Source organism: Melanerpes formicivorus, unplaced genomic scaffold (assembly GCF_026170545.1).
Source record: "Melanerpes formicivorus ecotype bairdi unplaced genomic scaffold, bMelFor1.0.p_v2 SCAF_2, whole genome shotgun sequence".
Taxonomy (NCBI): domain Eukaryota; kingdom Metazoa; phylum Chordata; class Aves; order Piciformes; family Picidae; genus Melanerpes; species Melanerpes formicivorus.
The window spans coordinates 59,860,632-59,877,586 of record NW_027142354.1 but is presented as its reverse complement, the minus strand read 5'-3'; the positions used below and the strand labels follow the sequence as shown (position 1 = coordinate 59,877,586).

The 16,955-nt window shown below is 54.4% G+C and overlaps 1 protein-coding gene and 1 long non-coding RNA gene across 2 annotated transcripts; both read right to left on the bottom strand.

The window, feature by feature from the left end:
- Positions 1-2,037: 2,037 nt before the first annotated feature.
- LOC137453938 (uncharacterized) lies at positions 2,038-4,310 on the bottom strand. Its single transcript, XR_010990499.1, has 3 exons — positions 3,915-4,310; positions 2,793-2,901; positions 2,038-2,163 (listed from the first exon to the last, which is right to left on the bottom strand). It is a non-coding gene; the product is annotated as an uncharacterized lncRNA (long non-coding RNA).
- A 6,411-nt stretch (positions 4,311-10,721) lies between these two features.
- On the bottom strand, positions 10,722-16,580 carry LOC137446231 (protein phosphatase 1 regulatory subunit 7-like). Its single transcript, XM_068148624.1, has 5 exons — positions 16,536-16,580; positions 16,046-16,162; positions 15,483-15,587; positions 12,415-12,501; positions 10,722-11,090 (listed from the first exon to the last, which is right to left on the bottom strand). Exons 1-5 carry the CDS (start codon positions 16,578-16,580, stop codon positions 10,914-10,916), a joined length of 531 nt encoding a protein of 176 aa, XP_068004725.1. The 3' UTR covers positions 10,722-10,913.
- Between the last annotated feature and the right edge of the window lie 375 nt (positions 16,581-16,955).

Sequence of the window (16,955 nt, the reverse complement as noted above, 5' to 3'; positions counted from 1 at the left end):
CACAAAGCCAACCAGGGCACCCTAACGGTGCTGGCAAAGATCTTGTGTTACCACAGCCAAATTGAGAGGGAGGTCTCATTGCCCAGGGCGCCTTTCTCCTATCCTGCTCTTGCCTCCGCCGTATGTTGCCTCGCCGCCTCTTGCCTCTGCCGTATGTTGCCTCGCCGCTCCGCAGCGGGCCTCTTCTTCCTTCTGTGCCAGCCACTGCCAAGGAAGGAGGACAGAGTTAGGCCTCAGTAGTGCCAGTTGCTCCCCGCCCGAGGGAAAGAGGGAAGCCTCCAGCCCCGCAGGCAGCTCCCCATGGGCACCCCCCGGCCAGCTACCCGCCCGCAGACACCCCCAGCTCTGCAAAGTCTTCCCGCTTTCGCTCGACTCACCCAAGCGGCGCACGGCACACTTCCGGTCGGGACCGCAGACGGGCGCCGCAGCAGACGCCCTGGGCAATGGAGCTGGGCATGCAACGCAGCGGCCAGAGCGGCTGCACGACCCTGCTTACAGGGGGCTGGAGCCGCCGCTGGCATTTCAAAGCGCCCGGGATGCCAGGGCACTGACCGGGCCCTGACTTACAGGGCGGCCCTGGTCCCAAAAGGCCCACGGAGGCTCCTTCTCTCCGCTTCAGAGGCATCTTGACCCACACCCCGCTAGCCGGGGGGGGTGCCCCACACAGGCTGCCAGCTGAGCGCAAAGGCACTCGGACCCCGACCCCTCTTACGGGCGGGTCGAAACCCAGGGAGCTGAGAGCTTGGCCTGGCCCCGCAGCTACAGGAAGACAGCAGCCAGGCAGTGGGGCATCACGGCCAAAGGCCGGGGGGCTGTGGCCCCAGCCCCGAAGACGGGGTGGGGCGGGGGGGAACAACACGCTAAGATAAGCCCCACACACTCCCTGGCCCCATGCCTCTGAAAGGCCGGGACCAGATCTACCCGCCCTGATTACAGGGGGGGTCCCTCCTTGAACCTCCCGCCGGACACCGGCAACACACTTCCCTGCCTACAGGGCGGTCGCTCTCGGCCCGGCACTCCCAAAAAGCCCCACGGAGAGCCACGGGCTCTGGCCTGCGCCCACTTACGGGCCGGCCCTCCTGGCTGCAGCACAACACCACCTCTTCAGGAGCCCAGGGACTGACCTCAACCCTCTAAGGGTTTGTTCCTGTTAGCTGCCAAAAGCAGCCTCCCCAGCCCTGCTTACAGGGACCTTGGGCTGCTGCTGGGGACAGAAGGGGACAGAACGGCACAGAAGGCTCCATAACTCGTCACACAGGCCCCGAGTGCGGGGCTGTTAAGCTGACAGGGTGCCAAGGGAACAGGCTGCCATGAAGGCAGAGACCCAGGCCCTGAACTACAGGGGGGTCACCTTGCCGCAAGACGACTTAAGCGGCTTCGCTGTGTCCATCCAATCAAAGGAGGGGCAAGCCGAGCTCCCACCCCACTCGAGGCCTCCAAGGAGACTGCCGTGGAACTGCGCAGAGCCCCTCTTTCCCTCCTGGGAAGCCTAAGCTAAGCTACAGCCTTTTCTAAGGGACCTAAAGGACAAGCAGACTCAGGCACACAGAGGCAAGAGGGGCCACACACACAGCCCTTCCCAAGAGAGGGAGCAAGCTCTGGGCAGCCACTGGTGGGGCAGGCATCCTTAACCCCGAGCAGGAGAGCAGAGGGTCAGACCTGGCCCCCCCGGGGATGCATGCAGGTAGAGGGGCCTCAGGATGCCAATCGTTGTGACATGCCCCAAGTACAGGGTGTCACGCTGGCCAGGCCGCCAGCAGCCGAGAAACTGTTTAAAGGGCCCTCCCCTGCTTACAGGGGGGGCTGGGGTCCAGGCAGCTACACTTCCCCCCATACGGGCCGAGACGCCGGCTCGGACCCTCCTTACAGGGTTGCCAGTCTCCGTGCAGCCAAGGAGCTAGGTGGCAAAACGCCTACAACAGCAAAAGCAAAGACCGAGCCCTGCTTACAGGGAGGTCGCCCAGCACAAAGCCAACCAGGACACCCTAACGGTGCTGGCAAAGATCTTGTGTTACCACAGCCAAATTGAGAGGGAGGTCTCATTGCCCAGGGCGCCTTGCCCATGTCCAGCTGTTCAGCCCGGTGCTCCTCCTCTTCTCAGCTCCTTTCGCCCCCCCGCACCTTGCCTCGCCGCTCCATAGTGGGGCTCTGTGCCAGCTGCCTCTGAGGAAGGAGGACAGAGTTAGGCTTCAGCAGTGCCAATTCCTCCCCGCCCAAGGGGAAAAGGTATCACTGCTCCTCAATCACTACAGGCTTTTTCTGTTCAAAATGTCCTTTCTCTCCTTGCATTATCTTAGCTTCTATTTTCAACATTTTCATCCTCTGCCCTACAGATTTCCTTCTCAATTCGAGGCATAATTTCCCTTCCTCCCGTCCAAAATGGCCTCTGTTTCCCTCCCAAACATCCCCTTTCCTCCCTCCACCTTTCCTCAGCTCTTCCCTCCCATGCCTTTCCTCCCTCTCACTCTCCCTCCTAAATAAGCTGTGATTTTCCCTCTCAAATCCTCATTCTTGTCTCCCATAGGTTAACTTTCCTGTTCATTTCTGTGTCTTGTCTCACAGATATTTGCCTTAAGTCTTCCCTCCAAGCTGCTTCCTGTGTCCCCTCTTCTTTGCTCAGGTTTTCTCAGGACAATTTTCACCTTCTCCCTGTGGGTTGCCTCAGGTTCCCTCCATGCCCGCTCTGCCCCCAGCACATTGCCTCAGCTTTTCCCTCCGAAAGCTTTGGCTTTTATCCTGTATAAACTGCCTCCATGTTTTCCCTCCAGGATGTCACCTCTGCTCTTGCTTACCTCAGGGCTTTCTCTGTTTGCATTTTCTGCCCCACAGATCCTCTCAGTCTCTTTGCCCAAACGTCACTTCTCTGTCCCCGAGTCTGCTCCCTGCAGAGCTTCGTTCTGCCTGAAGGAGCAAACAGCAGAGGCATACTCAGGAGGTGCTGAGCTACAGAGGGAAGTGCCTCAGGTTTTAACGAAACAGAAATTGTCCCCGAGCTGATTCCCCTGCCCCCGGCCGGTCTCACCCTGCGCCCTCACGAACCTGCCCAAGCCCCTGCGCTGCCTGCCCTGCCCTCCGGCATCCGCAGCTCTGCCCCAGGAGCGGATCCTCCCAGACCCCAACCCCAGCGCAGCTGCGGGCTGCGGCCCGGCCCGGCCCTGCCCCGGGCCGCTTCCCGTTCCCGCCCCGGCAGCTCCTGAGGCGCGCGGCGCGCGCCGGCCCCTCTGGCGGGAAGGGCGCACAGGTGAGGCCGGGACCCTCCGGGCGCTCACAGTCCCCACAGCCAGGCGCCTCCCCTTGCCTCAGGCGGCGGCCGCGCGGGGAACAGCGCGCGCTGGTGCCTGTGGCGCGGGCAGGGCGGGAAAGCCGCCGCGCGGGAACCCTCAGGGCGCTCACAGCCCCCAACACCCCACAGCCCCCCCCCGCCGCGGCGCCTTCTGTGGCGCTCACAGACACAGCCCCCCCCAGCCCGGCCACCCTTAATGTCCTTTTATTAAAACCAATACAAACACGTGTATGTTCCGGGCTGGAGATGACAGCACCTCAGACACTGCCTACACAAACTCCTCCCTTCAGCTGCTGCAGCTCTGCCCCAGCCCAGCCCCGTTCCCTCTCACGCACCTCAGCGCTGCCTTCAGCGCTCCGCCACCCCCCGCGCTGCCCCAGCGCTGCCCCTGCGCTTCGGGAGCCGTCCTCGCACCCAGCCCGTCTACCGGCGCCTCGGCTCAGCCTTCCCCGCAGAGCCGGAACTCCCCCAGCCGCTGGAATGCCCTCCGGGCCGCCCTGGCAGCCCCCCCTCGTGTTCATTGCACTGAGGACATCTGCACCGACGGGCGGTTGAAGCTGCACGGCGAGCGCCTCAGGCTCTAAGCTCCCGCAGGTCTCCCCGGGCCAGCCCTCCCTGTCCCCGCTCGCACCTGGGCTCCTGTCCCTCGCGGATCCGCCAGAGCCCCCCTGAGGCGCCTGCCAGGTCTCCATCCGCCGTAGCGCTGCCACAGCTGCCCTCTGAGCGCAACTCCCAAGTTCAGCGGCGCCTCTGGCCGGGGCCGGTCCCGCCCGGGCCGGGCGCCTCTGGCCGCTCGAATTCTCGCGCTGAAGCCCTGGGAGGAGCCCAGGCCCCGCCCCCGGCCCCGCCCCGCGCCTCAGGGCGCTCAGTCTCCTCCGCCGGCGCTGGCGCGCCCCCCAGAGAGCCTTCGGGCACCCCTGCTGCTCCCTCTATGAACTGTATCTCCATCTGTAGTGTTCTGAGCGGCCCAGGAGAGACCTCACAGTTACAGAAGGGAATTTAAAACGTCCCTCTCGGCCGCCCCAGGCCCCCCCTGCTCGAGCCCCCCCCGCTCCCTCTCCCGCACCTGCCCGGGCCCTGCCTCAGGGCGCTCCGCGGTGCTTGCCAGAGCTCAGCGCCGGAGCTCTGCCCCAGCGCCGCCTCCGCACTCCGCGGCCGCAGGCTGGGGTTGAGCTCTGGCGGCAGAGCCGAGCGCCTCTGCCCCTTGCAGGTCTCGCACCGAGCCCGGGCCGGAGGGGCAGCGGCCGGCGCCGAGCGCTGCGGTGCGGCAGAGCGCTGGGGCGGGGAGCCCCGGGGCGCACAGACCCCGGCCCCGGCCCCGCCGCGGTGCTCACAGCGGCCCCGGCTCCGAGCCGCCCCCGCCAGCGCTCTTCCCCGTCCCTCAGAGCTCTCGCAGCCGCTCGGCACACCGCAGGGCCGCCCCTGCCTCCCCCGCCCGGCTGTGCCCCCGGCCCCCTGCCGCGCCTGGGGCTGTCCTGCCTTGGAGCTGTCCTGTCCCAGCAGCACCCTGGCCCCCTGCGGCCAAAGGAGGAGGCGGGGAGGCAATAACAATATTAATGATGTATTGATCCAAACGCCGCCGCGCAGGAGACACAGAGCTCTGCCTCTCCGAGCAGGGCTCCCAGGGCTGACAGCCCCGACATCACTTTGCAGTCAGCGCATTTAGCACTGGCAATCACCCATCTCTTCTGTCTGTTGCTCTCCTCACTTAAACCCTTTGATGGTCCCCCCTTCATCTGGTGTCTTCAGTGGAATTGCAGGATCTTAGATTTTGGGGTCTCCCAGCATCGGGGGGCTCACTCTGGTGTTCATTGTCCCCCCCCCATGTGAGGAAATGGCCTCAAGTTGTATCAGAGGATGTTTAGGTTGCCTGTTAAAGAAGCTTCTTCACTGAAAGCTTCTCAAAAGACTGGAATAGTTTCCCCAGGGAAGTGGTTGAATCCCCATCCCTGCAGATGCTTAAGAGACAAAGAGATTGGGATGAGACTTGGCAGTTTGTGAGCTGTTGGGACTGCGGAATCTGAAAGGCCTTTTCCAACCCAAACGATTCTATTATTCTATAAAACACTCACCTGCAGACAAGCTGATGAGCAACTTCCCTCTGATGGAAAGCTTCTGGAGACCGTGAGAAACGAACTCGCTGCTGAAAACTTATAACCAGTTTATTATAAAATAAAGGCAACACAGCACTGGGCGCAGAGCGAGCTTGCTAGAGCCGCACCCCCACAACACGAGGTGAGCTGAGAGAGACGGCAAACAGACATATTCATATATTAAAGCGTACATATTCATATATTCCCCAGCACGCTCCCACCCCTCTCCATCAGGACAGACCAAACCTGCACTTTTGACCTGGCCAGTCTTTAGACCTGTTGGCACCTCCCCTTTCCCTCCCAATACCCCACACAATACAGACCATCAGCCCAACGATCCAGCCCCACGCTCCCCAGTAATCCCCCTTGCGAAAGCCAAATATTATAACCAGTTTCTCACAATCCCTCCCCTTCTTTCTACTACATTTGGCTTGAGCCATAATAACCTAACTTGGCAACAATTCTACAACAAGCAAAAGGATTCCCAATTTCAACTTCCTGGTAAAGGGAATGGGATAACAACTGATGTTCCTTGCCTGAAAGTATTTCCTCTTTTACTTTAATAGGTGCCATACACAGTGAGTGGCTGTGCTATATATACCAATACCTGGGTGACAACTTTCTCCCTCCGAGTGGTTAATCCTGGGAATTAGGAGTCCGGTTTGACTTGCAACTCCACTCACATGGCCTATGGGGTTGCTGCCCACAGCCATGGTTCTAGATCTTCTTTGTGGCAATTACAGAGGTCTACCCGGCCTTGCCTCCTTCAATCCCACCAATGCTCTGCTCGGACCGTGTCTCCTTCCCTTGTCCAGGGAGGTTGTACCAATTTCGAACCCCGACCTCTTTCTAGTTTGTGATATTTTCAGGCAAGGACCATTACCACTCCTATTCTGATACTGGAACTCATCTTTATGTCCTCCATTTGGGGTACCTCAGTCCATTCAGTGGATGGATCCAGCAGTCCTTTCTGTATTGCAGTCCCTGTGGTCCCACTAGCCGAACAGAGTTTTTGGTACTTTAACACAAAGAACACAGATGAATCCTCTGTCCTAATCACTTCAAATTAGAACTACAACAGCATACATTTATAACCACACACACTCTCAGCACATCGTTGTAGTGCAGCAGAAAAATTTACCATCACTTTTCTAAATAGCCAGTTTACCATTACACTTTACCCATCCCCAATGACATCAAGTCCCAGGATCTTTTATACACCGAATGAAATCCTTGGTATTTTCTTGCAATGCAGATTCGATGTCACACAATGTCAGATGTTTCAAAAGGTGGGTTTGTCTCGCTAGTTCCAGAGCCTTCAGACCAGAGGTGTTACAGGTGCAAGTCAGCCAGGTTCAGAGGCACATTCCTGAAGTGCTCCTTTTACTCAGGAAGCACGTGTCCACCCTTGTTCTGCAGTACGGACAGCTGGATCTGTTGTTAACAAAACCAAGAAAAGATCCTTCCCAGGGGGAAATTAGTGACTCTCCTTTCCAAGTTGTTATTAACACTTTACCCCCAGCTTCAGTCCCATATACATCAGGAATCCCAAAGGTGGGATCTGAGACCAGAACAAAACAAAAAGCCGCTTTCTGGGCCTCCTCTACTAGTAAAGGTCACTGATAAGCAAATTGGCCCTCACCTACTTACAGAATCTAATAACTTGGAACAATGCCCTACAGGATTTTTAATTCCAGTCCAGTCCTGGGTCAACACCCCATATAGATGTACAAAAAGATCAAATTATTTGTCCATGTCAGGCAAATTTAAAACAGAGCATCAATCAACATTCTTTTATTTATCCAATCACTCATCATCTTCTGGACTCCATTAATATTACTATTGAGGGCTAATTTATCATATAAGACTTCTACCTTTTTTTCCCTCTCTATCCATAATCACCAGTACCCTTACAGCAGTTACCAACATTCTAGCTTTTGCCTTCTGTTTCTCTACATCCCTCCTTACAAACACCTTCCGAGCTTCACGTAGTAATTCCTCTAAACCTCTGTCGTGCCAATCCTCAATCTTTTCCAATTTCTAATATCTGCCCATGGTTTTGCCACAAACTGCATCCTGAGAAGTATCACCCCAGCTGCAGAGCTGGGATCTATTCCAGAATAGAGCTGCAAACTTCTCTTTAATCCTAGCATCCACCCCATAGGAGGCTTCCTCTGATGCTCACTATAGGCTTTATCAAAATTTCTGGGCACAGCTTCAATTCCTTGTCCCATGTTCTGTCTCCCCTGAAGCTGTTGATGGTCCCACTGAGGATCTTGATTAGGCCACTTCTGATTTCTTGGTGGCCCCCCCGCTCTGATTTTACCTCTCCCATATTCTCACGCCAGCCTGTCTGCCTTTTCCTTGTATATGTCCTGAAATATGGGAACAGGGGTAGGGCGTGAAGCCCTGATCCAAACAGCAGCATATGCAGCTTAAACCATTTTTTTCTTTGATTTTCCTTCTCTCAACTCATCATCCCAATACTATAATATGATCCCCAAGGCGCTCTCTGAGATGGGGATGGGAGGCAGTTCTGATGACTTGCTTTTGTCCCGTTCTCCCGATCACTAATCACTGCCCGGGGGTCAAAACCGAGCGGCGGCAGTTGAAGCGCCGGCTCCGAGCCGCTAGCCGGCTCCCTGCGAACGACCGACCCCCCTCGCTGTGCCGACCCGAAGCAGGGCCCTCAAACCGAGGTCCCCCCCTAGAAACCGGGACGTCAGACCCGCGAGCGTGACCGCGCCACGGGCCCCCACGGCCCCGGCCCCTCCAGAAACCGGACCGCAGGATACCAAACCCCCGAGACCGGGCCCCTCACCGCCGGGACACCGGGACGCAGCGCCGGTCGCCCAATCCCTGCCCCACGTGGCAGAACCAGCCCACCCACAATCCCCCCACTCCCTTTGATTCACCCCCAAAAAGGCACAAAATAAAGCAAACTGCCCAGCCAGCACCTCCTGCCTTTCACAGCAAGGACTGAACATTGCAGCTTTGGCCAAGACTATCAGCCCAAAGGAAGGTCTGGCGCCTGAGGAGCTAAATGCAAGTGAACCATCTGACACCACCACAGTCCTGTGAATGTTGCAAAGCAGTAGTGCATGCAGTATAATAGTTCGAAAGTTAAGGGCTGCTCAAGCTTTACACAAAAGTATAAAAGTTCAGAGGGAAAGCCAACTCTTGCATGAGAATAAAAGTAAAAAAAAGAATAGGTTGGAAAAGACCTTTGAGATCAGCAAGTCCAATCTATCACCCAACACCATCTAATCAACTAAACCTGCTGCTGCATATTTTAACAGCAATGAAATTCAGTTACTTGTCATTTAAGAGCCTTTACCTTTTTTGCTACCCACTTAATGACAACTGCTACCCACAATATTTTCCCTGCAGTAAAAAATTCCACCATGGAGATCTTAGCTGAAGCAACACTGCTGATTAGTCTCACTAGGCCAGAGGCTACTCCCCATCTCTGCAAACTTCGTGTAAGAGACTGGTTGCTTGTTTTGGTTCAGTGTTGCTAGAACACAAAGCCAACAACTGACATCACTGCCACAGCCATGCAGCATCAATTGGACCGCAAGACTAGACAGAGGTTTCCTGCTTTCTTCCACACCTGAGTGTGGAGCTGATTCCAATAAATTTGGCCTAACCTCTGCACGTGTGCTCAAACCCATGGCCTGGGAGACAGAACAGTTCAGACAGCCCGAAGACCACCAGAACCCTTCCAGTGACAGTACTGGGCATGCACACCACTGCTGGGTGGAAGCTGTGGGTAAGCAAAACTAATCACAGAACATGCTAAGTGATTCTCAGAAGAGAAATGAATATATAATGTGACCAAATGCAAGAGGAAAGACTGCCAACGTTGGACCCACTGAGGTGGAAGATGAGTTGGCCTTCAGGACGCTGCAGGTCTGTGGTGGTGGCAGCTATCTCAACTGACCCTTTCTTCTTTCTTTCCTTTCTTTTTCTCTCTCCCCCCTTTGCATTTGCAAATTTGCTGTCAGGCAAATAAAAGTTACTTGGTGCTTGACTCCATCTTGAGTCTTAATTCTGTTCTCTGGTCTCTGACTGTGCAGAGAGAGACAGTGTGACATGAAAAGCAGGGGGAGAGGGACTGGAAAAGGAGGGATGCAGGGTGGTGAGAAAGACTCAGCACAGGGGGATGGGGAAAGGAGGAACAGAAGGGGACCTAAAAAGGAGGGGGGAAAAGGGGGCTACAAAAGGTGTGACACAAGGGGAGAGTGGGACAGGAAAAGGTAGGACACAGGAGCAAACCATGCAGTTTTGAACCAGAGCGCTTACTCATCTGAATAGCACACAAAGCAAAACACTCCAGGTTATAAGATGAAGAGCCTAGCCCAAATTTCCTTTGTTTTGTGAGGGACTTGCAGAGAGTCGTTGAGGGGGCAGTAGGTATCCCCCTACACCCTGGAGGGTGCCTGCTACAAGAATTTTGGGGTGCCATGTAAGTGTAAAGCACCATGCTTACCTCATACCTGCAGAAGCTTCTGCTGTTTTTTGCAGCCTTGTTTGAAGTCCAGCTCCACCTCCAAGGTGCTGCCCACCAATAGGCAGGCCACCAGGCAGCAGGCCAGAGGACAACATGGGGGTGTGCAGCAGGGATGGCCACTGGAGCAGCCAAGAAGCTGCTACTCTTATAGACCCCAAGGAGTGATCTTGACGCTATGAGGGGGCTCCAAGACCTCCAAAAACACGTACCTGCAGCAGGCTGAGGTGAATCAATCACCCCAGTTCAGGAGCACGGTGGGGTGCAGCTCCCACCATGAAGCCCAGTGTCACCTGACCACCTCCAGCAACTTCTGTGGTATCTTAATTCACAGCGGAGCTGGGCTGGGCATGTAAAAGGAAAACAGCCCACAAATGGAACCTGCAAAATTTTCCACAGGGTCACATTGTCCTGTTTAATGCTACTGATCTCCTGCTGAAGGCAAAGGGATTCATTCCAGGCTTCCAAAGATTCAAATCCACCACAGATCAGAATGAATCAAAGCACCACCAATCAATCACCCTTCCCATTTATTTCTTCTTGTAGTTTTCTATCGTTTGACAGAGGAGAAGGAGCGGATGCAGCTCTGAGGGTGACTTGGATGGGTGTCTCTCTCTGACTCTGCCCCACATGAACGGTGTTCCCCATCTTTTCATCCTTTGACAGACCACCACTGTGACTGGATCTGGCAGTGATGTTTGCAAGGATGTCACTAACCCAAAGCTGTGTCACAGAGCCAAGAGAAGTCAGCAAGTGGCTCCAGGTGACTTCAGTCTGCGGCAATGATGCTGGCCAAACCTCCCCCACCAGCAAGAGGCAGAAACGGAGAGAAGTCTCCATATCAAGATTTAATAATAATAACAACAACATCTCAAAAACAATGAGTGCATCGTACACAGGATCTGGTACTCAGTGCTTTTTCTTGACCATCTGCTCTGTGACAGTGCACTGAAGACTTGGGCTGTGTGGTTAAGTGGATAAAAAACCCAGCTGGGACATTTCTCCAAGGAGGGCAGCAGGAGGAGGTTTAGAATCGAACAAAGGTGGCGTCAATCTGCCGGACAGCGGGGAGGGCCAGCATGATTTTGCGCCGGTACTGGGGGTCCTTCTGCAAGGGATTTCGCTCCAGGTAGACGGTTTCCAAGTTTTTGGCTCCTTTCAGTTCATCCAGGTCACTCCAGCTCTCCACCAGGTTGTCATTCATCTGCACGGCACATACAGGGGAGGCTCACACCAACAGATACTTGCAAGCTAAGCCTGGTTAGCAGCAGCCTCGCCACAGAGCCACCGCACAGGAGGATTTCTACAAGCCCAAGGCAGTGGCACTGTACAGTCTTCATGCACATGTGAGATGGCCCTGGCTATGTGACCCTTTTCCCCCTGGAGCCTCCCAGCTGTGCTTTCCTGTCAGACATTCCAGGCAGGCCCTGGCTAACCATCCCTACACTGTCCTGGGGTAGTGATCAAAGGCTCCACCCCTCTGAGAGCATATCCAGGCCTCGAGTAACTTGGTCTAGTGGGAGGTGTCCCTGCCCAAGGCAGAGGCCTGGAACTGGATGATCTTTAAGGTCCCTTCCAACCCAACCATTCTGTGATCTATGAATTAGGATAAAACACCCTGCAAGACATTGAGACAGTCTCTTTACAACAGTGTCCCAGTTGATCCACTGCACATTTAAGGGCTAGAAATGTTTACTGCCAAGATCTTCTTACACTGAAATCTTTACTTTCATGATTTCCCAGGAAACATTAAAATTGGTCCCAAACTGATGTGAAAAGTGGCATTTTCCTCCCCCCTCTACATCACTTTCCCACCAAAACTGTTCCTCCACTCCAGAAAGTGCCAAGCTCCCTGATCCAGGGACCAAGCCTAGGAGGTGCCTCATTGCTGGCACTGCAGAGGAATTACAAGGGGATGATGCTCCAACTGCCGGCAACCTGGAGACTTCAGCCATCCTTTGCTTTTGGATGCAGAGGCAGTGACTAAAGCAGTATCACCTTTAAACACTAACAGCAATAACAGAAAATAATCATTAAAAAACCCCAGCAATGGATCAGCTGTGCCCCCATCCAAGAACAACTTCCTCACCTCGGCCAGCCACAGTGAAGTGGAAACTTTGTGCACTGTTTGCTGCCTGGCAGATAATCATAGAGTGGGTTGGTAGGGACCTTAACGACCATCCAGCTCCAAACCCTGCCTTGGGCAGGGACACCTCCCACCAGCCCAGGCTGCTCAAGGCCTCATCCAGCCTGGCCTTGAACACCTCCATCGAGGGGGCATCCCCAGAGACATTCAAGATCAAATTCCTTTTGGGCCTGGGCAGCCTGATCTAGTTGAAGGTGTCCCTGCTGAGTGCAAGGGGGTTGAACAAGATGACCTTTGAGGGTCCCTCCCAACCCAGTGCAATCTGTGAATCTGAGCTTACTCAGAGATATAGATGTACACCACCCTCCCATTGCTCCTCACCAGAAGGTTTTTGTTCACTTGCTGTAGGGACATTCCAGGGACAGTTCCATCCTATGCTTACCCAGAACTCCTGCAGCTCTGTTAAGTGACTGATGTTCTCAATCCTCTTGATTCTGTTGGATGCTATGTCCAGCATTGTGAGTTTGTTCTAGACAAGCAAACACAAAAACATTAGACCAAAATTTCTTCCCATCTTCTCTCTCCCACTTTTTCAAGCCCAGAGCTGGAAACTGTGGGAAGCAAAGAAAAACTATTGCCAGCTGTTTACATGCAGCACAAGAACTCTCCCTGCTTATGTATGTAGCAAGGACAATTACTTTTAATGAAGCTGGGTTACTGACAGCCCAGAAGCCTTATGACAAAAATTAAAGCAATCACTAGTCTGACAGCAATTCACAGCCAAGGGCTCCTCAAGAGTGAGCCTTTCCTCAGAACACATGAAGCAGAGTGCTCCATTAAAAATCAGATCACAAATGCCCTCTTCAGCAGCAGACCTGAACAAACTTGTTGCAGCAGGGAATTCAAGAGTTCCAGAAAAAGGATTTTTTCTGCCTTACAGAGTCAGCTAAGTTCCAGATTGTCTCTGCTCTCTGACAATATCATCTACTGTTGGGTGAGAATGAAAATGCTACAGGCTTCTTCAAATGGATACTAACACAAAGGAAAGCCACATGCCACAGTTCGTTCCCTCCTACTTCCAGCTCCAGTTGATGTCCTATCAAAAGGAACCGAGAGTTACCTACAAACTGCTGTGTAAAAGGCTGCAGCAGCATTTCCATGGCTGAAGATCACAGAATCATGGAATGGTTTGGGATGGAAGGGACCTTAAATATCATCCAGTTCCAACCCCCGTCAACACCTTCCACCAGCCCAGGTTGCTCAAGGTCTCATCCAACCTGACTATGAACACCGCCAGGGAAGGGGCATCCACAGCCTCCCTGGGCAGCTTGTACCAGTGCCTCCCCACCCACACTGGAAAGAATTTCTTCCTAATCTCCAATCTAAATCTCCCTTCCTCCAGCTCACAGCCATTCCACTTCCTTTTGTCCCTACGAGCCCTTGCCAAAAGTCCCTCACCCCAGAAACCCCCAGGGGAGCAGGAAACCAGGCAGGGGGGCACAGAGGGACTGAGCTGGGGGGGTCTCAGGTGGGCAACCCACATCCTGCTACTTGTTCTTCCCCCATACCAGCCACGGGCTAGGGGTTTCCTATGGCCGGTGCCAAGATCCTTTGTTCAAGCAAACCCCTTAGGTGTTTATTAGCCTTCGTTACAGGGTGCTAGAAGGATTATTAGGGTTACGCTGTTCCTGGAGGAGGGGGCGAGATCAGCAGCAGCTGAATATCCAGGGCAGGCATCACTTAGCCTGCTTTCCTTCTTTCTTTTTCCCCCCCTCTATCTCTTCTCTAGGCAAATTGGGAATGTCATTATCTCCTCTGCAAACTGCTCAGTGCAAGACCTTGTGCGTGGGGGAAAGCAGGCTTGGGGTGCTCGGCTCCTCTGCAGGCAGTGGTTAGGGCATAGGGACACAGAGAATCCTGGAGTGGCTCAGGTTGGAAGGGACCTCAGACATGATCTACTCCAACCTCCCTGCCATGCCCAGGGACACCTCTCAATTAGACTTGGCTGCTCAAGGACTCATCCAATTTGGCCTTGAACTCCCCCAGGCAGGAGGCATCCACAGTCTCCTGGGCAGCCTGTGCCAGAGTCTCACCACCCTCATACCGAAGAACTTCTTCCTCAGCTCCACTGTAACCCTGCTCTGCCTCAGCTTCAAACCATTCCCCCATAGCCTGTCTCAGACACCCTCAGCAAAAGTCTCTCTGCAGCCTTCCTGCAGGATCCCTTCAGGTCCTGGCAGGCAGCTCTTTATTAGAATAAACTTTTATTAGAATAAACCAAACCAGGTTGGAAGAGACCTTCAAGATCATCGTGTCCAACCCATCAACCAATCCAACCCACCCAAACAGCTAACCCATGGCACCAAGCACCCCATCAAGTCTCCTTCTGAACACCTTCAATGACGGCGACTCCACCACCTCCCCGGGCAGCCCATTCCAATGGGCAATCACTCTTTCATAGTTTCATAGTTTCATAGTTTCATTCAGGGTTGGAAGGGACCACAAGGATCATCTAGTTCCAACCCCCCTGCCATGGGCAGGGACACCCCACACTAGATCAGGCTGGACAGAGCCTCATCCAGCCTGCTCTTAAACACCCCCAGGGACGGGGCCTCGACCACCTCCCTGGACAACCCATTCCAGGGCTTCACCACTCTCATGGTGAAGAACCTCCTCCTCACATCCAGCCTGAATCTCCCCACCTCCAGCTTCATTCCATTCCCCCTAGTCCTATCACTACCTGAGATCCTGAGAAGTCCTTCCCCAGCCTTCCTGTAGGCCCCCTTCAGATACTGGAAGGCCACAATGAGGTCACCTGGGAGCCTTCTCTTCTGCAGGCTGAACAGCCCCAACTCCTTCAGTCTGTCCTCACAGGAGAGGTGCTCCAGCCCTCTGATCATCCTTGTGGCCCTTCTCTGGACACGTTCCAGCACCTCCACATCCCTCTTGTAATAGGGGCTCCAGAACTGGACACAGTACTCCAGGTGGGGTCTCACCAGGGCTGAGTAGAGGGGGAGGATCACCTCCCTCGACCTGCTAGCCACACTTCTCCTGATGCATCCCAGGATCTGTATAGAACTTCTTCCTAACATCCAACCTGAACCTCCCCTGAGGCTCTAAGGCCCCCCTGGAGCCTTCTCCAGGCTGCTCAGCCCCAGCTCCCTCAGCCTGTGCTCACAGCAGACCTGCTCCAGCCCTTGGATCACCCTTGTAGCCCTCCTCCGGACTTGCCCAAACACCTCTGTGTCCTGGCATGAGCCAGGCTCCTGCATTAATTGCATCTTGTGCTTCACCTCGCCACAAAACCAATTTACAACACAAGGAGGAGCTCCACTTACACAAGGTACTTTAACACAACAAATACTTGGATCTTTGAGGTCTTTCCAAGGGACTCAGAACCCTACATGTAAGTGGAGAAAGCTGAGGAACAAAACCTTCCTGAAAAGCACAGCTACTGATAAGAGCAGCTCAGGGCAAGAGGTCAGGCACAGCTAGCAAGAGCCTGCTCACATTGTTCTCCAGCCCCTCGATGACTTCGATGCCGTTGTGGCTGAGGTACAGCTCGCGCAGGTTCACCAGGCTCTGCAGCCCCTCGATCTTGGTCAGGCGGTTATTCTGAAAGGGAAGCAGTGCTGTAAGGGCATCCAAACAAACCAAACCCCAAGAGACTCCCTGAAGAAAAGGCTTTTCTCTGAAGTATGGCTGGGAAGGGGAAAGGGTCTGCTCGGGTGCACACTGATCTCATGAGCTCAGTTCCTTTGAGCTTTGTACCACCGATGTGCAACGGAAGGTCCAGGGGTCTAGGGGCTCTAAGTGTGCAAGAATCAGATTCTGACCCTCCCATCGAAAGCTGTAGCCTGAAAGTTGTCTTCTTGGGGTCCTTACAAACAACAGGCTTACATGTTACTGTAACTCATTTCATAGATTCATAGAGTGGTTTGGGTTGGAAGGGACCTTGAAGATCATCCAGGTCCAGCCCCAACTTTCCACCGGAGCAGGTTGCTGAAGGCCTGGAACACCTCCAGGGAGGGGGTGAGGAAGGCTGCTGCAAACAGGACAAAGCAGAGCCCTACCTGCACGCTGAGCACAGTCAGGTTTGTCAGTGCATCCAGGTTCTGCAGTTTGGTGATTTTGTTCTTCCCAAGGAACAGGCTGTCAAGAGTGGCCAAGGTGTCGACGTTCTCAATTGCCTGCAACGTGACAACAGGAGACATTCACTGCTGTGATATACAACTCCAGCTTCTCCCTCTGCCTGGCATTTTGTAGCCTTGGCCCCTGGAGCTGCACTCCTGAGAAACAAGCCTGGGAATCCAACACAAGGTGTGCACGAGGCAGGGCCCCCACCATGACCCAAGAGCGGAGTTAAGTGCAGTGACAGCAAACCTCACCCGTGTGACAGGTGGCTGGTGGCACTTTTTACTGGTGGGTTTAGTGAGGGCGGTATTGCTTTGTCCCAGCTGCTGCCTTCACTGGCCAGGTAGCAAGAGCTGAGAATGAGCAGGCTCAGAGAACAGTGACAGTGACATTCCCTGAGCCATGAGGTGTATCCAGAGCAGCAATTACCAACTTGGCAAGCATGAATCTGTCACTGCTCAGCAGTGATGGCATAGCACAGGCAGAGACAAACTGTTCAGCTTCTCTGCACAACGCTTCTGCATATCCAGTTCTGGTGCCCCCGGCAAAAGAAGGGCACGAGGCTGCAAAGGAGGGTCCAGGAGGGCACCAAGATAATGACACAGGGCAGGAGAACCTCCCCTGTGGGACCAGGCTGGGAGAGTTGAGGCTGTTCAGCCTGCAGAAGAGAAGGCTCCAGGGAGACTTCAAAGCAGCTTTCCTAGCACATGAGAACAGCCTATCCCACAGAGGGAAAAGGGTTCTAAGAAGGGAGTTGGCAGGTCTCATTGGCAGGGCTCTAAACTAGATTTGAAGGGGGAAGGGGCTGAAATCAGTGCATGTACACTAATGCACACAGCACGGGTAACA

What these genes read in the sequence shown, in the direction of transcription:
- LOC137446231 (XM_068148624.1), bottom strand. Translation starts at nt 16,580, where the DNA reads ATGCCATCACTGCTGAGCAGTGACAGATTCATGCTTGCCAAGTTG. An exon ending in GATTCATGCTTGCCAAGTTG is followed by an intron (nt 16,163 to 16,535) that starts GTAATTGCTGCT and finishes GTCACGTTGCAG; the next exon opens with GCAATTGAGAACGTCGACAC. An exon ending in TGACTGTGCTCAGCGTGCAG is followed by an intron (nt 15,588 to 16,045) that starts GTAGGGCTCTGC and finishes CTTCCCTTTCAG; the next exon opens with AATAACCGCCTGACCAAGAT.